The following is a 22,877-nucleotide window of genomic DNA, read 5'->3' on the forward strand; positions in this document are numbered from 1 at the left end:
TAGCTATATAAGCTTTCCCCTGGACCCTGGAAAAACAACACAGAATAAATATGTAAGCTGCAATATCCTTTTGTAAAACAAAAAACATGGTCTATTAGGGTGTCAGACAGAACATGGTGTTCATAATGCCAAGGTCACAGTTTCCATCCCCATATTGGCCTTTCACTTAAGAGCTGGAATTGATAATCCTTCTGGTCCTTTACAACTCAAACTAATCTGTGAATTAACATGAGAGAAAAAATTTGACCTAATACTTTTTGTTATATTGAAATAAATAATGTGTTCTTTTCTTTGGAAATATGACTTCTAAACTTCCCTTGGTGTATATGTATATATGTGTCTCTCTGCCTTCATCTTCCTATCTGTGAGTGGAAACTGCAGCACAACAAATAGAAGCAACACAGGTGACGTAGGCTCTCTATTTTTAGCTGCTCCCTTCTGAAAGCCGTGAGCACCCAGTTTTAACCCTGAGGCTTACAGTGACTTGGAACTGTTGATGAGACAGGAGGTAGTTTAGGTATCAGCCTGTACTTGCTTGCACGTTCCTTACACCCAGTTAAATACCATTTAGCTGAAGTCACTTATAAACACTCTTCATTCCCTGATATTCCTATCATACATGTAGCATCATCCCGAGATTTCTCTTTTATGTGCTGATTGTCAGCCTAGAATGTTTTACTTTTATAGGAGCTTTGTAATTTTTTCCTATGTCAAGCACTTTGGCTACTTCCTGCAGGGAATTTCACCTGGTAGTTTGTTGCCTAATCAGTGAATCTCCCAAGGTCCTTCTGAAATCCTCTATAGATGAGCCTTGTTTTCACTTCATCATTTAGCATCACCAGAGTATGTCAGCTCATTCATGGCAAATGACCTTGCCAGATCCAGTGTGGGATAGACAAACCAAACAGGACCCCACACAAGGTGGTGTAAGAATCCACGGGTGATGTTCCATGTGCCAATGAAAGTTGATCTTTTCATTTTGCTCGTCATCTCTATGTATTCACTTGTCCCTTATCCATTTCCAAGACATGTTTCTTAGCCTCATTATTTCCAGTGTTTAGTGAGGACTGTGAAAGTATTTCAGAAAGGCAGTTTGACTCTACCTGTGAGACCTGCCACATCCATAGTCTTGTTTTCACCTTCAAACAACTTCAGCAAGTGTGTGAGAGATTACTTCCTTCAAAGCCACAGATGATTCTTTATTATGTGTTTATTGACGTGTTTGCTAATTGTATCCATTCTGTTTCTGTTTTAAGTAAGGCCATTTAGGGCTAACACTTTTCATCTAGTTTATTCTCATCCTTACAACACTTTAACACTTCCATTAACCTTGAACTCCTTGATCTATCACAGAATTTAGAGAGAAATTTCGAGAGAGCAAAAGCAAAGAAAATAAGATGAATCAGCAATCATCTCAGGGAAAGAAAAATGATCAACTTCAGTAATGTAGCAGAGGGGGCCTTCTCATCAGAAATGATGGCATTCTCAGCAGCAATGTTTTTTCATTTCATATGCTCACAGAAATCCAAGGTTTATTTTTCCTTGACCTTTCTTTGACTGGTGGCTCAACATTGTCCCTGGCCCTGTAATTAGATTGAATATAAAGTGAATTCAGAAATTAATTTAAGACACAATTACTATTAATACAAGTTAAGGGAGAGCAATATGTGCTCACAAATCTTTAATGACTTATTTTTACTGTACCAACCAACTGACATTTGTGCAAAGGAAAAAACAAAAACAAAAACAAAAAACCACAAAAAACCCACAAAAACCCACAAAAAACCACAAAAAACACCAAACAAAAACCAACCAACCAACCAAACAAAAAACCCCCCAAAAACAATCAACCAAAAAAACCACAAACCCCAAAACTATTCCTGCATGAACTGCTCCAACAGAAAGAACTTCCGTCTGCCTGTGTGCAAAGTAGGGATTTGACTGTCCCTGTCTACAGCAGTGAAAGCTCTTGGAAACGCCAGTTGCATGTCTGAATTATACCCTGAAAGAGGAAGTGAGTCTTTGAGATCTTGATTTTTAGAAGTTTCAGACACACAAAATGTGTTGTCTCTCAGCAGGGTTTAGGGGCATCATAGCCACGGCCTTTTGGGTGGTTTAACACAACAGGACAATATCAAAGGAAACTATTTCACTCCTCAGGCATGTAGAAATATTGCTAGAGAGAACTGATGGAAAGAATTACTAATGCCTGAAGAGAGTGAACATTTGCATGCCAAGAATTTAAGTAGCCTTCCAAAATGAGCTTTTAAGTGCAGATGTTCTAGGAAAGGAAACAGCTTACCTGCCCAGTAGAGCCTTTATAGTGAGCTGGATCCAGGGCGCAGTGGGTTCCACGCACACTTTCCTGCCATCTTTCAGTGTAGCTCTGCCGAGAAAGGAGCAGAGAGGTTAAGGCCAGGAGTGTCCCTCACATTTCTCTTAATGGCTGGAAATTTCTCTTAGCCACTAGATGAAGGACTTGTTTGGTTTTGTCTTATGTGTTTGGCAGTTTTTATGAATTACGTCAGTACAGGTGTTTATGCTGTAATCTTATAATGATCCTAATGAATTTTCTATTTGGTTTCAGTTCTCTATCTGACCATACTTTAGCAGATCTCTCAAGAACTTAATTATCTTGAGAAGTATGTTTTTTAACCACATCTGGTTTAAATTACCAATTCCTAGTGAGGTAGAATGGGATGCCATGCAGTGCTGCACAGAGGGTGTGATTGTACAACCATTATTTGCTTAAGAAACCATAGCAAAAGCATAAAAGCCTGGCAGAGCCCTTCTGTTTACTGACTGCACTGGTCTGGTTCCTGTGACTAGTTCCAGGAGTGGTTTTAAATGAACCTTACTGTATCTTTTATTTTGTACCCACATGGAGTATAATCCAAATTCACCACCCCTCAAACAGGGAAATGCTCCATGTGCAATTCTGACTCAGGAAATAACTTGGGGCCTTTCAAACTGCCACATGCAGGCCAAGTCAGAGGAAATTGTTTTAATTCATGTCAAGAGGATCAAGTTTGTACCTTTGATTGATTCTTCATTGTCTAAGTCATTAATTGTACCCTGCGTTGTGGGAATCTGATTCTCCCTTCTGATGTTGTTCATAAGTAGGATAACAGCAGAAAGATATTTAAAATACTGTCTGGAAGCTGCTTGTAACACTGGCTGGGAATTAGTTTATTCCTTTGGCTATAAGGCCTCATTCCTGATACATGATGTCTCTGAGACTTTGCTAGGGAAACATCCTGCCACTCAAAGTGGCTTTACTTACATAAGTAAATAGGATGAGAAATGCTGAGTTGATTCCTCCTGTAGAAAGCAAGATGCTATTTAGGAAAAGTGCTTACATGATTTCCACATTTTTGCAGTGAGGTCCTCTTTGGCTTAATCTCACATCCTGAATAGTCTTGGGAGAGATGAACCTGGAATGAGTGCTTAGGCATTGGCACTGGGAGCCTCTTTCATCTGTCTTCTCCAGAGCCTTACCTGTGGAACAAAACTCTCTTATGTCTAGGTACATGAACAATCTTTTTATTTGCTCCCCTAAAGCAAACGGTATTCTCTCCTGTAGCCTCATTCTTGTTCCTCAGACACTCTGATTTGCTGAATGCTGAGATAAAATTAACTACATCTGCACAACAGAGCAGTTGGTGTGCAGGTGCATTTGAATTTCAACTTGGATTGCTAAATTTCTGCCATGATCATCTGCTCATATTTCTTATTCTTTCTTGTAACCAGGATAATTTTTGCTCTATCATCAACTTGCCTACCAAGAATAAAATCACAAAAAGGATAAAATTGTCATTTGTAAAAGAAGAGCTATATGGACAGATTTAGGGAAAAAGGTCCTGTTTTAATAGAAACACTTTTTAAAAACTAGAGACAAGCATATATTGTGGCATAGGAATAAACTCATTTGCAGACAGAAACATATTTTACTTCTGGAAACATCCAAAGCATCCTAACAGGTACAAATGATCTTTGTTACTTCCGAATGACTGTTTACTGACGATGCTCTTCTATTGCAAAAAGTCATCATGGACATAGTGTAAACCCAGTTGCATTTGCATGTGCATACTTAGTAATTGCTTACATGAGTTTTAAGAAATAATTTTCTTACCTTCTGACCCCGCCATTGAGACCAAATAGAGAACCAAAGCAACAGCAACAGATTTGCCATCCATAGCTGTGCACGTTTTCTTCTTGACAGAGGTGCCACTATGGTGCTGTTTCCCATCAGGTTTTATACCTGAAAGGTGCACTCTCAGCAGCCTGAGTGCTGAGAGGTGGGTTCTGCACATGCAGATTTCCTAATACATGAGAGTGTTGCATAAGAACCTCTGTGCAGTCTATTCAGTGGCACACCAAATTAGTCTAGCTTTTGCTGCTGTATATTTTCAATTATTCTTTAAATTGTTATTGTTATCCATCAGTTTCTATTTGCACTTCTTCATGGGATATTGGCTTTAGCCAATAATGCTAAGCTTGCACTTGGAAATCAATACATTACCAGATATCCCTCAGAGCCAAAATAAAGGGATTTTTCCCCTCCTCTGTGAATGAAGAATTTCTCTTCAGCTCTTTGCATCATGCTTAAGTGCCTTGTGCAAAAACATTTACCCAGCATAATTATAAAAGCTTCTTAACCCAATCTTAAACACTATATTTTGATATGATTCCAATGAAGTTATTTAGTCAGTGTTTTATGAAGACAAGACACAACTAGTTTCTCTTGTTCTCTGAAAGAATTTTGTCTTTTTCAGTTTAGATTTAGATACTGTATTCTATACTGAAATTCTGTACTCTCTATTCATTAAGCAGGAAATGATGAGCTTAAAATGACTGAGGCATTGTCACCAAAGTGAAGTTAAACTCTTCTGAAACTTTCATCTGTTCAGAATATGAAAGGAGAAAGTATCTGGCAGTAAGGAGTGTAATGCTACCTGGTTAAAATAAGCCCTTAGGAAACTGCTTGTTTTTCTTTCTAACCTCATGCATTTAGAATAAACAGAGGTGTTTAAGACAGCAGATAAACATGTCATAAGCGACTTCTGCCAACAAGGAAGAGCAGCCCTTGGTGAAGGTAGACACCAAGCCAGAAGAGCCACAGTGCTCCTCTTAGCAGTCTCCAAGAGCACTGAAACACATTTTTGGATGCATGAGTGTGGTTGTTGTGCTTCTAAGGAAGGTATTCTGTGAGTGCACACAGAACAGAGATGTGATATGTTGTCATTTCTGCCCGTGGAATCACATCTCACTGATGAGCCTGCGGAGGAAGGTGCAGATGCCCGGGGTCCTACAAGTGCAGCCACTGCTGACATTTTGTATGGGTGCTGACAATGGTCTGAATTTAGGCTTCAGGCACTGTTAGGGTCTGTGTGAAAGATAGGCAAGCAGCTTTCTTATTCTGGCCTGGGAAAATCTCAAAGAAGAACAAAACAATCCTTGGGAAGTGAAAACCATCAGCAAGTAGTGTTTTTCCAACATGTTTACTGGAAAAGATGTTTATAAAAGGGTGTAGGCTCTAAGGACCAATCATATGAATTGTACCGAAGTACTGTATAAAAAGAGAATGTAGAAGAATAAAGATTGCTCTCATTTCTGCATAACAATGAGAGACATGTTATTTCCATGCCATCTGAAAACCATAACGACAATTTTGGACAAAGAACTGATGAGAAAAGTGCTTTCTCGGCCATGGTTCAACTCCCAATAACCTGACTGGGATTTTGCTGGTGGCAAAGGTTATATGTATCTGTATTACACTAAAACTGATGCCAAGTCCTTCAGGATACACCCATACTTTTATGGCTGTGCAGATTGAGTGGTCCTTCCCAGCCTCTCCCCATTCTTGGCTGATACTTGTGACATCCTCATCTCCAAATTACATCTCTGAAAGAAGGTAGCTTATAAAAAATCCCTCAGGAAAAAGGAAGACTTAGACTTGTAAGACAAGTCTGAACAAAACCTGTCTCCTTGAGAAACTTTGACTCCTTCCCATTCTGAGGTCTAGCAGGCTGTGCAATGCTGTGCACAGGGGCAAATATGGGGACAGGGAGAAAAGTGTGGTCAGAATAGTTGCCTCTTGCACAAGAACTTGCTCAAACACTCCCAAAAACTCCCTTTATGTCTTACACCATGAGCAAACATGAGCTGATTGTGCAGAATATGGAGTGGCTCCTTGTTGGAAAAGACCAAACCTAAGCAAATATCAAAATATTTGCTCAACTTTCCCATTTCTCAAGTGCTCACTGCTTGAACATCAACATTCCTCTGTAAATTGCTGTGCTACAGATAAATGTGAGGCTATATAACTGGAGCTTTGTTTCTTAGGATTTCCCCTGATATAGTCCTCCCTTCTGAATGGAATTAGGGAGGATGTTCAGTGACTTCCTTAATGTTTATCAGATTTCCCCATTTATTTAAATTAATGAAAACCCTAGTTCATTGCCATGTTCTCATCTGCTGTGCTGTTAGAGCACCACACTGTTATGGCCTTGCAATTTCTGTGACTAACTAGTATTTTTTCATTACTATCTGGGAATTTTATCATGCAGACTTCTGAAAACACTGAACCTGACAAGAGGAAGAAAGAAGATAACTTTCATAATCCCTTTGTTAATTGTTAATTATGTACACTTCACAGAGGCAACAACTTGCTGCAACTTGCTGTTTTTATTTGCTGCCCCCTACAACTCATACCCCCCCTGCCATTGCCCTTCTGGGAACCCATTATGTGATACAAACTGAGAGAAAATGCTTCCTCTTTTTTTTCAGTTCTCTGTTCCAACTAGAAAATTAATAACAAACAATATTGAAGTGAAAACATTTCAACAAGTATTTATTAGATATACATATATAAAATCACAAATAAATAAATAAATAAATAAATAAATAAAATTCTATAAATAAATAAAGTACTTTTTTATAGTCAAAATATATGTTTGTGCCTTTATAACACTCATTCACAATAAATAACATCTTGCAAATTTTGACACAAAACGTGATGTATCAGAATTTTGACATGTTAATTCTGGAAACTCCACTCTTCAGCCAGTAGCCCACTTTGAGTGGCTGGTCTTTTCCTAAACTATTAGCAAAAAGGGATGGAGTCATTTAATGAAAACTTCACTGGGCATGCACTGCACTATTGCAGTTGTGTTTAGCAAAAATTAGTCCAGAATCATCTCCACATTCCTTCACATGCCAATTTTTTCTGCCTTCTTGTTGACATGGCAGTGGTTTCTTTCCTACATAATGCGACCTGTTTACAAGACTAAACTGACTACAAACCAGAGAATACATATTCTATATGCTGTGACATTGTGAATGTAGCAGGCAGGAGGAGGTGATCTGTCAGAAGCTGGGTGAATGTCTTTCCTATTTTTGCCTCACTGGAGGGGTTAGGACATTTTTCTTCTTTGTTTTAGGACACTGTTGAAGGTTTGGTGTTGGCCCTAGAAAGAAAGAAGATGAAAAAGGAAAGAAAGAAGATGTAAAAAATCAACCATACAATAGGTAAGACTTGCTGGTGTCAGCTGAAATCCACCACTTTGTGCTTTCGTGCCCAAGCCCCTGAAAAGCTGTGACAGAACCCAAGAGACACTGCTACGTCATTCCCTAAAGGATTCAACAGCAGTGAATTTCCATAGTTTGATGCTTTACTTGACAACTGGAGCCTGATTTTTCCCCTCACTTATCTACATGCCTTTAATTTGAAAAACTGATTGCTGCTTTCTACCACTGCAAGCATGAGAAAATCAGTTAGTTACTGCTTGGATTTTCTGAGCAGTTGGGCTGCAGGTTGTCAAAATGCTTGTGCCTTAGGGGAGAGGAAGGCAACATATCCCAGAGATGTGTGGCATAGTAAGGCTTCAATAGCAAATGCTATAATTAAGGCTCAAAGCAATCACAGTGTTTGTCACAATTAGTGAACACAGAACGTAATACCTGCCCCGGGAGACAGAATTTTGGAGCACTTCACACCGCCCGTGTTTGGTAGTTGAATTAAAATACCAGTTTTCAATAAGCTGTGCTTATTGAGGAGAAATTACTCACTTGTGCAGAATTGCCTTGATTATCAGATTCACCCAGGAAGCAGTGGGCTCCAGGCACACTTCTCTGCCATCTCTCAGGGTAGCTCTGCAACGGGGAAGAAAGGAAGGGAGAAGGGCTATTTAGGGTTAGCAATCCAAAGCAAAGTCACCTTCCATAACATCATTCTATCATACACTGGTATGTTCCACTTTAAGCTGTATAAATTGAGGCTGTAGCCTAACATAAAGGGATCTCTTTCACTGGTTTAGTATCTTCTCATATCTGTTTGTTTGATGCATTAAACCATCTGCAGGACTCTCCCTCTTTTCAAAACTGCTTTTTTCCCCCAACTGGCTTTGTATTTCTATATTGGTCTTTCACTGAAGAGTTAAATCTTTCCATCTTGATTCAGAAATTGTACTGCCCAGTCCATAGGAATTTGGTTATTTACAGAAAAAGTTCTGGAATGCAACTGGAATGATTTGTATGCTAATTGTAGTTTTTCACTGACTTGAGTAGAAGTGTGATAATGTTTTTGACCTAGCCCTTAAAAATTATGTTTTGATCTCTTGCTGAGCATGGCTCCATGCATTTTCAGAAGCCAATAGAATTCGGAGTTTTAGAAAGTTATTTGCTGCCTGATGACTGTGACTTTAGGTCAAAATATTGCATGTCTTCAAAAAGTAGAGATTGGCAAAACAACACAGAGTTCACAACACGTAGCACATCGTCTGTAGGAGCAGGGAATGTTGCTGTTCTGCTTTCTGACTTGCTGCTTCTGCCAGCTGCTCACACTGCTCACAGAACACTCTCAAGAGCAAAATCTGCTTCCTTCTTGTTAAGTAATCAGGAAGCTTTTGCAAAACACTTACATGACTTCAACATTCTTGCAGTGAGGTCCACTGGGGGTGAGGTTCACGTTTTGGATGAACTTGGGATGGATGAACCTGGAATGGGTGTTTATGCACTGGCACCGGAGTTCAATGGCTGAACGTGGCACTGCCTCACCTGGAAAACAAAAAAAGGTGGAGTGTTTCACTATTTTCACAAGAAGCACAACATGGGTTTTTTGCTGACAGCATTAGGAGAGTCTTTTGCTGCAGTGGTAAGACAACACAGTGTCTCCCCATCAGCATTTGCTCCAGCCATTAGTCAGGAGAGCGTTAGGAAGGGTTTCTTTACCTTGCGTTCCAAGTGCTGAGATCAGGAGCAGGATCAGGACAACAGCCACAGTCTTGCCAATCATGATGCAAGAGCGTGTCTTTCTCGTGTGGCCTGGGCCTGGTTCTGTGGTGGAGTGAGCTCTGGCAGATCCCGGGGTGGCAAGTGCCTGTGCTCTGAGACCAGCTGTGCTTATATCCTGTCCAGGCCACCCGGGGCACTCCAGCATCACGGGTGGGTCATACCCACGGAAACTCCAAACCTGCGAGATGCTCCTGTGCACTGAATCACAGGTGAGTGGGTAAGCCCCTTTCCCTTCATGACCACAAAATTGCTTCTCATTAATAGAAAGCACTTTATTAAGTAAAGACATGTAGAGTTGTCCTGCACTGAGCTGTAGAGAGTTTGTAATTCCTTTGGATAATTTTAGTCTTACTTATGTCCTCCTTGTGACTTTTCACCACAGATTGAAGGCATTTGCTCTGTGATTTTCCATCTCTGTGTCTTTGGACTTCAATTTTAATTTTTTCCATTTTAAGACATGATAGAAGTAGTAGCCAGTAATTCTAGAAATTATAGATACTAGCTCTCCTTGTCCTTATATTTATGTATATTAAAAACAACCAAACCTTTTTATATGCTGAAATAACTTTAGCAGAATTACTTACAGTATTCTTTTAATGAATTCAAATCTAGCTTCACTGAAGTAAGCAATAGTACCACTCAGACTCTGTAGTACCATTGAGAACACACAGAATATGTAAATACGATATGATGAGTTGCTTTGCCTAACCTAAGGTGTATTTTGTTTTTTGAGGATGATTGCTTCTTCTGAAGCAAAAACCTATTAGTTATTTGCTGCTTTGAATTTGGGCAAAGGAAAATTCTAAAAGCTACTGTAGGATTCTGTTTCTGAAATAAAATGAGGCACTTTTGCAAATTTAAATTTAACCCTGTAAAGAATGATTTCTTCTGGTTATGATGAAAATAAATAAAACTGAAGATGGAATCATGAAGAAGGATTATTCAGACAAAGTCAGAGGTGTTCAACCATTTCTTTTAACAGTAGAGACAAATACTATAATACAGGTTGGCCTTATTTGGGTTAAATATTAAGGACTCCAATTACTGTTCCTTTGCCAGATAATGGGAAAGTCAAAGGAACAAAGGAACAAAGCATGGGGCTGGATACAAATGTAGGTTATTTTTCTCTGCCTGATCATGAAGGTCTCAGAGATTTACATACGCCAGACTGAATTTCAATTACTATTACCATATCTATCACTCCCTGTAGTTTATAAATAGCCTTAGAGCATAGGATCTGAACAGTAGCTATTATAGAAGCTATGGAATTAAGCATGTGGTTTTCCTGTCACTTTACAGCTGCATTAGCTAACACATAAACAGATAAACCCCTAATTACAGCCTTGCTTGTCAGACCTGAGGTCTACCTAGAGATTGTCCTCTTCAACCATGGAAATCAGGTGTCTAGGAATATGTAAGAAAAGATTAAGTGTCTTTGAGACTTATCCCTAGTAGTGCGAAACTGATTCCATTTGCTGCCTCCTGGTTGTTTTACAGAATAACAAGTAGATATTGACCCTTATCCATGATTTCCCCTGGCTTCATAATTCTGTGGCCTTCATCATGTCTCCAGGTCAATCTCTTTTTACAAAGTGCTGTCCTGTTGTCTGACAGCAGCACAGACTAGGTTGTTTGTTCCTAACTCTGGACTTTTTATTTTCCCCTCACACACTATTTCCATGCACAGCAAAGCTGTTTTCAGAAATGCAAGCTAGAGCATCAATGGAAAAGTCTTTTGGCCTGCATAAAAGGAGAAAATGGAAGGATAAATTGCATTGCCTAAGGAGTGTGGATTTTTTTCCCAAATAAATCCAAGAAACTGGTATTATTCTTTAATTTCACTAATAATTTCCAGTATCTCAAAGAAAAAGTTATTCTTTCTGTGCCCTATATGCAATGAAGCCTTTATCCTTTGTCTTCTTTGTGCAAAACTTTCTGCCTGTTCGGTTTTAAGGAAATGTCATTTCTGCTTTCTTAGTCCAGACAGACCAGATGTTTGTGGGTCTGTGTGTTTCTACTCAAATATAAAGAAAGGCCTTAGGTGTTTCATGTTTATAAGAGACAACATAATTACAGCATAACAATTCTTGACTGAGTAGTGTTCTGGAGGCTGTGCTTTGACTTGTAATTTAGGATGTAGGGAGCAGAGTGTTCAGGAGTGGTCTGCAAAAAAACTCAGAGTAGACAAGGATAAAATTTCTCTTGTGACTACAGAGAGAAGTCAGAAGAGATAAACTCTGAATAAAAAGGTCACATGTTTGATTGTAAACTGTAATTCGGGCCAAAGAGAGCAGCTGCTGTTCCAATTGATTTAAAAGGACCTTGTTTTGGAGACGTGACGCAGGTGAATTACAAGCTGCTGGAATTCTAGTTCACACACACTCTGACTGAAGAGAGCTATTGCTAAGCCTTAACTATGAGTGTCATAAACGATATCTGGTAGCCTTCAGCTGTATAAACACTTTTTTGTCCTAAAGGTCATAAATATAGTTATTGAGAAGCTTCAATATTCTTGGCATGAGAGTGCCTTAACAGCTATCAAGCAAAAAGATTTCTGAGTATTGATGCTTATCAGCAGTATATGACATACAGGAATGCAGACTGTCCTGTGTCCAACTTTTGACACTGGTGTGTGGTCCAACAATCCCTGTTCCAATCCCACGGCAAACTGGTATATGCAGGATTAGTTCAGATCAATCTGGAGGTGCTACAATAGGCATAAGATTCAGTAATTCCACTAATCAAGGCTTTCACATCAGTTATACTATAGAAAACAAAGGGCAGGAGCAAGGCTGAGGTACCCAAGTGAAAACACTGTAGTTTCTCAGATAATTGTCTGTGTGCTCCTGGCCTTCTCTGATTTGAGTGCCCAGGAAATTAACATTTCCTTATGCTCACATGAGCAGTAAGGAATTTCTTTCCCCTGAGGGGCTCCTTGCAGTGACCTGCCCTCATTTTCCTGAATGATTGCTCACCACTATCTTTAGTAATCCTGCGTCATGCCTGGAATTTTACATGCAAACATGTACAAAATGATTTAAAAATTGCTGAATAGCTGAGTCAGTCCATGTGACCTGATGGGGTTTTTTGAAAGAATATTAGGTTCGACAGGAAAGAGTAGTCCTGTTTCACTTTACATTTCCTTTAGGCAAACTCTTCCTCTTAATTTCTTATGCTTCTGTGACCCTGTATGCAAAATCTCTTCATATTTTTGATGTGCAATAGGAAAATACCTCAACCTCTTTGTGTTTTTTTTTTCCTGGCAGTTGGGGTCTTTAGTGTCATCTGTGTTTTGGCGGTGAGATGGTCTCTACTGTGAACCTTTCCTGAGGCAAGTTGGCCGATCTGAGACGGCCAAACAGAGAATTAATTAGTTACAAATGCCATAACTCTATGTCTTTTCCCCCTACTATTCCTTAATTAGATATCAACAAACTCCCCAAGATTTTAAGTTTGCCAACTTTCACACTGAATGACTTTTGTAGGAAAAATATAGAACAAAGGGCTGTAATTAGAAATGTAACCATGAGATTCACTTTTAGTATCTGTCTTCTAGTGAGCTTTGGCTATGTCTGATCAGTCCTGTCCAAAAATATTAATTCTCTTTTGTTTAGTTAATGTCTCTTTTGTTTAGGTAATTCTGCAAGTCTAACTTGTTTTGCTGAGCCCTCTGTCTCAGGAGATGCTCACTGAAATTTGTGTGGCTGCCTCCTCTCCTCCTCCTGAAACTGCTTGTGTTTGATATTTACCCTCATTTTAAAAAGGGAAACAGCAACTGTTCATTTTTAGAAGTGCTGGGTGTGGAGTGGAGGGTCTTTTCCAAATCAGTCCTGCACTGGGCAGGTGTTACAAAGGTCACCGTGCAAGTGGTTTAAGAAAGGAGATGAATTAGTCATAAAATTGCAGAGTCTTCTGAGAACAAGGATGAGAGGCAGAGCTCTGCTGTACCACAGCACTACTTCCTCACAGCACAGGAGATGATGATCCCTATTCCTGTATTTTCTGTGCAGCCCATGATTCTTGCTGCAGAGAAGCATGGTTGCAACACCTCCGTTGATGATTGTTTTTTTCCACCTGCCCTGCTGGTGAAACCCCTAATTCAGAGGCAGGAGAAGTGCTTTGGAGTTCTGTCTCGAGAGCATATGGCATGTGGATGTCCCTGCTGCACAAACAGCTGCTCCAGGAATACACAATTTTATCACACACCTAAACCCATTGCTAGCACTTTTTTTTCCTCTCTCCTGAATTTTCTGTTAGCTAGCTTGATTTCCCAGTGTTCTTCCTTCTGCCTCTTCTGGGTCCTAGTTCTGTGCATTTAATACCCCAAGCTTGAAGCTGTACATGTAAAATTCACTAATGGCAATGCTGAGCTTTGCTTCAACAGTCCCTGACCTTCCAGCAGAATATTTCTGGTTGACTCAGAACTTGGTTCACATTTTTCAGCAGTTTGAAGGACTCCGGATTTGCAGTCCCTCCTTTCTGTGCCCTTTGGGAGATTCACAATACAACAAAAGCCATTTACTGATCAAGTTTGATGGAAAATATCTGTCTTTGTGCATTCCTGGGTTTTCCCCATGTATGTAGTAACTGCATAGGAAATGAAATCATCTCCAGAAAGGGAAGTAGTATTGGAAAAAAAGAAAAAGAAAAAAAAAAGAAAAAAAAAAAAAAAAAAAAAGAAAAAAAAGGAAAAAAAAAAAAAGAACAGGATGCGGCCTGAAACACTGTCAGGGTGTTCAGGCTACTCAGCATGCAAGGACTTTTTCAAAGAACAAAAGAGACCAATTTAATTGCATTAGCTGCATTTTTAAGAAAAAAACCTAATTGCAGCAGGATTACTCAGGGACTTTCCAGTATTGCAGCTGGTATCACCATGTATTGTCTTTCCTATTAGATAGATACCTTTTTTCATTAATCATCCTATGTAACTGAAAGCCTATTACAATACATGAATAAAAGAGTTACTCAGAAAAATATTTTATTCAGTGTGACAAAGCCACAAATTCCAGGACTGAGCAGAAAGAGTAGTTGAGAATAGGGAAAGGACTGGAGAAAATACATAGGAGTAGCACTTGCTTATGCTCCCTCCCTTACCCCCCAGCCACCTCTTTGCCAGCCTATTCCATGTCCTCAGCTGTCCCGAAAGTAGAAGCCTGTGTTCTAGAGTTTACCTGCTTGGGGGAGGAGGATAAAATAATGACAGCTTTTCTAAAGATACAGTATTTTCAATAATTTAAGCATAGCAGAATTAACCACCCTATGCTACATTCCATGGGCATTGTAATTCTAATCACCCTCTTACTGGTGTAAATCGGGAATAAATTAAAATCAGCGGAGTCACACTTCAGCACTGGATGTAGATCCAAAGAGAACAAGGTTCTGAACTCAGAGGCACTGAGATGGTGCAAAGCACAACAGCTATGAGGAGACAAAGAGGGTGCATTGGCTTCAAATTCCAACATTTACTTTCCCTGCCTGGGAACACTTGTGCTGGAAGGTAATGATTTTCAGGGAAATCAAACTTACGTTTCTTTTCATTGGATTTTCCTCTTCTTTCTTTCATTTCCTGTTGTTTCATTCCTATATGAAATGGAAAACCCCAGGGAATAATTTACATTATATTGATTTGTTGGTGGTTCCTGCCATAGAGAACTTCCTTTAACTCCAGTGAATTTTGTAACACTGATCATGAGTTAGCAGCAAAACAAACAAATGCTTCAGGCATGACCTGTTTGCCTTCTCCCTTTCCTCACAGGTATGCAACAGCAAACGAGAATACTTCTGTAACAGGGAGAGTTTGGGAACTTGCACGTTGGATTTTCTCCAAGCACTCACAAGTAGCTCTCTAGACTTTTAAAGGCCCGGTGATACAAAGACCGAATTCATACTGTTTTAAGCCTCCATAGACTGGCTTTAGAATTACAGCACTGTGGAAAGCAACACTATATGTGTATAAACTATCTCAGATTTTGTGAGAAATTTGAAATTTAAAATACTATTGTTCAGCAGAGTAAATCTCTGCCTCACTATCTTGGTATTTATACACTGAATCCTATCTCCTCTGCACACTAACTTCCTAGTGTGCTTGGGAGAAAAGCATGAAGCTAATCTTTAACTCTTCAAAAGAAAGTGACTGGACATTTTAAAGTAGTGATTTGTAATCACTTCCTACCCAGATCAATCTTCTTCATCAGAGGTAGATCCTCTCTCTGTATGACTGACTTATGTCTCTGGGCCTGATGTTTACCAAACCACCATCAACCAAGAGCCAAGCTGGCTTGGAAAATCACAGTTAGAACTGCAAGTGTGTTTATACCTTTAGCAATTCCTAAGGTGTGTTCTGAGCTTCAAAAACTCTACTCTCCTTCTGCCATTCCCACCCTATCCTCTCTTCAGTGTTAGGGTTCAGGATTTGTTATTCCTGGGCTTGGATTCTCTTTGCATTAAAGGCATAGTCTCATCTTCACTTGAGGAAAAGTATTTGTCATTTAGATTCAATGAAATGTGAAAATTACTCTTGTATGTCACTGTTTATCCTACTTTCAGCACAGAGCTGATTTCCTCTTATAGGAAGTAGTGTGATTAGAATGCAGGAAGTGACCCACTTTTATTTAGCATATACAGCTGTGTTGCTGTTTGACACAGAACATCAGTAGTCGATGTCAAACTCAAACATCTGAATATTTAATGTAGATCATGGATACAAACCTACAGCAGGGAGTTTGATTTTCCCAGCACCTTTTTCCCGAAAGTCTGACAATACCTGTTTGTTAGGTCCAACCAGTTGAGGTGTCCAATCCCAGTACAGTTAATCAGGAAACTATCCATTATGAACACAGGGCATGGAGCCGAATGTTTAATCACCCACAGAAAACCATATCCCTTCCCCATTCCTTTAAAGTGTAATTAACAATGGGAAGAGCTTGGAAACTGCTAAGAGTAATTATGAGCCTTGATTCCAGCCACTGTTTTATCTTTTTCATTTCTGAAGTGGCATGTGTGACTGCACGCCACCTGGCAGCCTTTCATAAGGTTCATCCCATCAATCACACATATTCTTCAGAGGACATTTCTATTTCTCCTGCAAAATCCCTATGATTTTGGCAGTTTTAGAGGACAGAAACTCCTTGGCTAGTAAGACATCCTTCAGAAGAGTTTCTCATACACTGTCAGAGAGTAAATATAAAATGCAAGACACCTAGGAGGATTTGTTCTTGGTTAGATTTCATGCTTCATTACATTTTGGCTTACATGAGGGTTTAAAAATTCTCTTCTGAGATTTTCCCCATGTATTCCAGTTTTACTGTTCTACTTGAGGCATTTGGCCAAGTTCTGTTCCACCAAATCCAGTAAGACTCTCACAGAACATTGACACAGCAGCTCCAACTCTTCTCCTACTGCACAGGAGCTTTATTAATACTCTTGGGTTGAGTGCACCTTTGGTGCTGATTGCACGTGGAGTGTGATGAGTGACAAAAGTCTGCAGGCCTAGGAAGCTCCTACAGCTGGGACACAAACAGTTTTCAGGCAAGAGTGTCTTAACAATTACCAGGCCTGTAGCAGTGGTGGTGCATGATTATTAGTACATAAGGATTTGATTTGCACTTTAGTGAGAGCAATGCAACAGCGGTTTTGATCAAAGAACAGTTACTAAACTACAGTTTGAAAACAATTTCCTTCCAGCTAATGTTGCAAGATGAGCAGGATGTTCACTTGTTGACTTGAACGTCACTATTCACCTTTCACACAAGTTCCTGAAGTACATCAGAGAGATGTGGGAAAGGGAATAGCTACAGATCACCCTTGCAGCCTTTCTTATTATAAACTTTATGTAATAAAGCTTTAGTTTTAAGGTATAGAATTGGACAGGAAGCAGAAAATTAGTTCTGCAGTGTGTTTGTGCAACCTCATTTAAATTCTTTGTCTTTTATGACCACTTTCAAGACAGGTTCCATTTATCAACCTTCAAAGCCCTGAAATATACACTCAGAATGAAAAGGCTGTTGTATTCTTTGTTACTCTGGTGTAAACAATCTTGCCGTGATGGATAGTCAGATCCTGTCCAAAGCTTTCTGTCACAGTAGAATTTTTCATCATGTACTTTCTAGATTGGATGTCTTGTAATCCCTGTTTACAAAGTTGTGTGTCATGGTCTGAACTCATCCTAAGCACTCTGTAAGTAATGCTTGTAATTCTGTATAAGCCACTGCATGTCCTATCCTTTTCACAGTCCATTCCAAAAGGAAATGCCAAAAAACATGGTAATCATTTACAAAAAGAAATTTCAGATGAACAACATGTGTCTGGAGCAGAAGGCATAAGAGCAAAGCAATTTGGTTTTTAAACACATTTTTGATTGCTTACGTGATTTTTTGACAGTGAGAAATAAAAGCGAAGTGGCAGAAGTTCAGACAGCTAATTGCCTCGCTTTCTGAAGATACCAAAAATCACATTTTATTCTTTAAGCAGACTATTAAGGGAAGTTATGTTGCACCATTGTGGGTTCCTTAGAGTTCTCCTTTATTTGCTTGTCTTTATTTCTTCTCTGAATCAAAGATACTTCCCATTCTACAGCTATTGTGCTGTTCTACTATGTTTTCGACAGATTAACTCAGAAAGGAACAGTGCTTCTCCTTAATATGCAGTCAAAGTGGATTTTCAGTGGAGGACTTTCGGGACTGACTTTGAGACCTGGGAATAGGATGGGCTGAGACTTCTGAGGTGCTTGTCATTACAGACAGGTTTCCTTCATTTCAGTGCTGGTCATTTTGCTTGTAGGATGATCTTTTTTTGAGGGGGTCCATTTTATAGTCTGACTCTAGGATACTGGTGGTGAAATAACTGAGGAAATGTTGCAAAAGCTGCACTGCAAAGGTAGGAAGAAGAGGCCAGGACTGGAAAAGAAATAAAAACATCTGAGTGGCTTACCCAAAACTGTATGTCTCAATTAGTGTAACAAAACAGCCTGGAAAATTATTTACTGTGATACATTGCATGAAGCATCAGAGACACTCTATTAGCTGACAGAAAATATCTGCAGGATTAGTGGCACTGGCTCTAAAGCCTTTACAAACCAAGGCACCATGAATTTAAATTACTCAACACAATGGAATTGCAAGGCATAATGCCATTTTTATCACAGAATTATTCTTACTAACATATAGGTCACTTCATTTCATGACAAGTTCAGTCACGTTTGCTCTTCCTGCTAATAGCAATGGGTGTAAATTAAAGAAGTGCTGGATATCTCTGATAACATGAGGATCCAGGAACCTCAGCAGCAGCCAGTGAGGGTATGAAGCACTCAGTGCTGCTTAGGAAGCAGTCAGACCATACTGGGATGATTTCCAGTACACATCTTCTATCCTAGCTGGAGCATTGCAGCTAGTCCATGGTGCTGCGTGTGGCTGTGATGGTACAGAGGGAGAACAAGAAGGCTGGAGGCACAGGAGCTGTTTTTGCCCAGGGGATTGCAAAAGCCCAGTACATTGCACCTTTACAGTTTTTCAGGGCCTCATTCTCAAACCTGTGAACCAGACATCACTCATTTCAAAGTCATGAATTGCTGGGACATCAAAAGGCCATTTTCAAGTCATTCCTTTTCTTGGAGGCAGAAACTTGGTAATGAGTTCCAGCAAGACAATCAAATCCTCCCCGCATCATGTTGCAATGTCCTGGTATTGCTGTGTCATCCTGGGAACCCTTTGTGCAGTGTCACCTCTGCACTGATGGCACGTACACAAGGACAGTGTCATTTTGAAAGAGCTGTGGTGGTCCCTCTTTCAGGGCGAGCAGGGCACCATCCTGCCCGGGAGAAGGGATTTTCTCTAAGGCTCAAATCCAAGGATATGAAATCACTTTGAGATATGCCTATTTTCTAGCTAGTGTTACTTGGTATGGAATGTAATGTTAACTTTCCACAGGCAAATTAACAGTATGGCCTTTCACCTATAAAGTTCTACCATTGAATAAATGGCCTGATTTTCACATTTTTAATTACAATTGGAGTTGTTGGGTATCTGGGAAAGCAATAATCAAGAGAACTTCAGTATTTTGCTTTCCAAGTGTGCCTGTGAAAGCATGGACCCATTAGAAATTTTCAGCCTTAGGCAAGTCTGTTGTGAGAGAAAATTATAAGGACTACCCAAGACAAATTCAGTAAGTAAATTATATTTATTGCATGTATGTGATTTGGAAGATGGATAGATTCAGAGAAAAGACAACCACATACCTAAAATGTTAACCTGGAACCACAGAGATTTCAGTGCAGCTCTTGGCTTCGGAGCAGAGGTTTGTGACTCTGGGATAGTTGATTAAGCCAGGATCAAAGATGAGACTGTCATCCTCAAAGGTCCTGCCAGAGCAAATTGCTGAAGATTGAAGTTTTATTTTTTTGTGCCTGATTTCTCCTCAACACAATTACATGGCTGCACAGATTGAAGGGGCCTGTCTCCCAGGAGATGGGTTTGAATTACTGAGGCTTTCAAAATAATTTCTAGAGGTTCAGAAAAAGAAACACTAAAATATACAATATGGTGTCGGAGTCTAGAACATCCCTCTGGCCACCCTGGAGGGTTTGGAGACCGGACAGGGGTGTCTGGGATCAAGACAGGGGGGTCAGTTAGACCCACACAGGTCCCAGGAGGACACTGACTCTGATTCCTGTCCATGGGAGTGAACACTTCCATGCAGGAAGAATCACAAATCCTAAGAATTTGAAATAAGTAGTGGATGGTTTGTTGTAGAATATAAATAGAGAAATTAGGATTCTTAGCATATGGGGCTGAAGAGACAAGATGGAGGAATTGGGGAGTGGCCCCTGTCCTCCTTGTTCTTGTTCTCGTCCCCCATCTTGTGCTGAGTTGGGTTCTAGAGATTGGTTTAGAGTAGAACTGACATGTTAGTATAGGTAATAGGTATTGGTAAAATTTTGTAAATAAAAAATACGTCTCGGACAGTGGTTGGGTCAAGGGGACTGTACATAAGGTGTGGGGCTCTCTGATCCGCCCAGTCTGCCGCGTGTCCTGCTCTGGGAGACACCTTGCAGAGCTGAGAAAGAACTAAGATAAGGTTCCCTGCCACGGAAGTGCCTGGCAGAGTTGAAAAAGGACTGAGATAATGAAGAATAAACAACCTTGGAAATGTGCACCGGCGGACTCAATTTGTCGTCTCTACCTCTGGTGTGTAACACTTAGGGCAAAGAGAAGACTGAAAACCTGATTACCTCTGGGAACAGCAACCCAGGGGAAACTCCTAGGGAACAGCAACCTTGGGAGACCCTTATTACCTTGGGGAACACCAACCCCAAGGATAATCTCAGGAAAACTACAACCCTGAGATATGGAGAAAAGTTAGCAGCCTTTAGGACTTCATGATTAATATTTTAATATTTATATACATATATACACATTAAAAAAAACCAACAGGAGTAGAGGATTGCCATGGATGCCATGGATTACATGAATTAAATAAGGAATTGGCACAATTCTCAAACACAAGTAGTACAGACCTTGGGCAATATAAGCGACACCGCGTTTTCCTTCTTTCAAAAGTAGAGTTTGGGAGTTACCAAGCATACTTGGAAGTATGGATTTAGAAGACCTTTGAAAGAAACATCAACTTTATTCTGTATGTTTTGTGTGAAACAATACAAATTATGGGTACATAATTTATCTTTGATGTTTCAGGCACTTTAACCCTTTAAAAAGAAATTGTTTAAATCTATGACTCAGAAAAATAGTGTCTTGCTTTCTTCATTTCTGGGACAGGTCTGCCTGATAATCCTTTGGAAAGGATTCAAGCAATATATTTCACCCTCAGCACATTTCAGAAACAAATAAACTACCACAGGAAAAAGAATTTGAGGTGGATTATCATTTTGCTCCACACCTTACAGCCAGGAAATTCAGCCTCCAATGACACACTGGTTTCAACGCAGCTCATTTTGTTTTCATAGTAATGCCTGAAAGCTGAACTTCCTGCTTGAAGCTACACAGATATCAATCCTTTAATGAACGATTTGCATGATTTACTTCTCTTCTGCATTATTTGACTTACAGTTGGGAGTTGCACCCTCATCTTATTTATCCCACTGAAGTCACTGAGGTGATTTCCCTGTCCCACTTTCCTCTTCTGTAATCTGATAATTTTTCTCCCATCTCACATGCATTAACAAGATCCAAGAAGTAAAAAACACTGTCAAGACTTCCTGTTGGCATGTGATGTATTCCTTTCTTGTGGGCATTGTTCACCATTCTTTGGGCTTCAAAGGTTTACTGATTCTGTTTCAGAAGGTGTCAAAGAGGTGAATATAATAAGTACCTGATCATTCAATGATCATGAGAGTCCATGGGAATATTTCACTTCAAAATGTCCAGAATGAAGCATTAGATGACTAGACACCAGTAAGAAGGGGATGCTATTGCAGGGTACCAACTGAGAACATTGCTACTTACAGCAGAACTGAATTCACAGCATGCACTTGAACGCATCATTATGTGTCTCCCCTGCTCTTACGTGAATCACAATATTTAATTTTTTCCACAATTATTTTCAATTGATTTTACATCTTCAGTGAGAGAGCACCCAGGAAATACTACCAGGAGTCAGTGCTCAGGTTTGTAGCAAGTGGGCAAATTCCAGCAGGTGAATATCGGGGCCCAGGAAGGACCAGCTGCTCCCTAAGGGACTGGGAGCCAAGCACCCAAACCCAGCAGGCTGGACAGGCACCTCACTGCCCAGGCTCCTTCCCACAGAACCTGAGCAAGGAGATCCTGGCAGGCCCAGAGAACACAGCCAGGTTCAACTAAGGGCCTACATCACCAGGAAAGTTCAGGGCAATGAGGCAAGTCCCAGGTCAAGCCGGAAATCCAAGTGCCAGGTCAGGCACTCGGATCAGTGCCATCCATGGCCATGCAAACTCAAAGCTGAGGCTGAACTCAACACAAGCAGTCCTCCAACAAAGTTCAAAAACAGGAAAATTGCTGAAGCCCAAGTTTAAATGGGCTTCTGGACCCTTGGGCAGGAGGGGATGCATGGAGAGGTCCCAGAAGTATGAAGGTAAATTGCTAGAGGAGTTTGAGGGGTCATAAAAGGATTTAGTTGGAAATACTGAAGGAGGAAAAGACTCAATGGACTTTCCTCCTTCAGCTTCCTTCAGGTACAGACTGCAAATAAGTTTCAGCTTGTGATACCTTCTGTGACTTTTTTGCATGTCTGATTTTTTTCCTAAATCTTCTGAACAGAAATAAAACTCAAATCTAAATAATTTCTAAACAGCAAAGATCTAATACAGAACTTTTCCTTCAAGTTACAGCACAGGAGAAAACCCTTTTCTGAATCTCTTGGCCTTCCATCTTTAAATGATAGCTGAACTTTAGAAACATATCCCTGATTTTTCTTTTTATCATCTCCAATATATGCCTTAATGTAAACAGGCCTCTACTACTTTCCTGTGTGAGTTTCCTTGCTCAGTGTGAGACACTGAACAATTTAAAATCACATGTGCTTGCTCTAGGCTTGATTTTCTGTCCCTTTGCAGTGGTGGCAGAAATTTTCTAGTGTGCTTCTCAGTTCATTTGTTG

At 40.0% G+C, this 22,877-nt stretch overlaps 2 protein-coding genes across 3 annotated transcripts; both read right to left on the reverse strand.

Moving 5' to 3' along the window:
* Positions 1–933: 933 nt before the first annotated feature.
* LOC134559944 (interleukin-8-like) lies at positions 934–4,238 on the reverse strand. Its single transcript, XM_063415301.1, has 4 exons — positions 4,133–4,238; positions 3,360–3,498; positions 2,303–2,386; positions 934–1,583 (listed from the first exon to the last, which is right to left on the reverse strand). The coding sequence occupies exons 1-4, from the start codon at positions 4,194–4,196 to the stop codon at positions 1,508–1,510; spliced, it is 363 nt and encodes a 120-aa protein (XP_063271371.1). The 5' UTR covers positions 4,197–4,238; the 3' UTR covers positions 934–1,507.
* A 2,726-nt stretch (positions 4,239–6,964) lies between these two features.
* Positions 6,965–14,954, reverse strand: LOC134559942 (interleukin-8-like). Of its 2 annotated transcripts, XM_063415300.1 has the most exons (5): positions 14,821–14,954; positions 9,232–9,492; positions 8,922–9,057; positions 8,071–8,154; positions 6,965–7,469 (listed from the first exon to the last, which is right to left on the reverse strand). In XM_063415300.1, exons 1-5 carry the CDS (start codon positions 14,870–14,872, stop codon positions 7,439–7,441), a joined length of 564 nt encoding a protein of 187 aa, XP_063271370.1. In that variant the 5' UTR covers positions 14,873–14,954; the 3' UTR covers positions 6,965–7,438. The 2 variants fall into 2 exon arrangements, with proteins under 2 accessions (XP_063271370.1, XP_063271369.1); XM_063415299.1 differs by lacking the exon at positions 14,821–14,954 and having other exon boundaries at positions 9,232–11,158.
* Between the last annotated feature and the right edge of the window lie 7,923 nt (positions 14,955–22,877).

This window comes from Prinia subflava, chromosome 18 (assembly GCF_021018805.1).
Source record: "Prinia subflava isolate CZ2003 ecotype Zambia chromosome 18, Cam_Psub_1.2, whole genome shotgun sequence".
Lineage (NCBI taxonomy): Eukaryota > Metazoa > Chordata > Aves > Passeriformes > Cisticolidae > Prinia > Prinia subflava.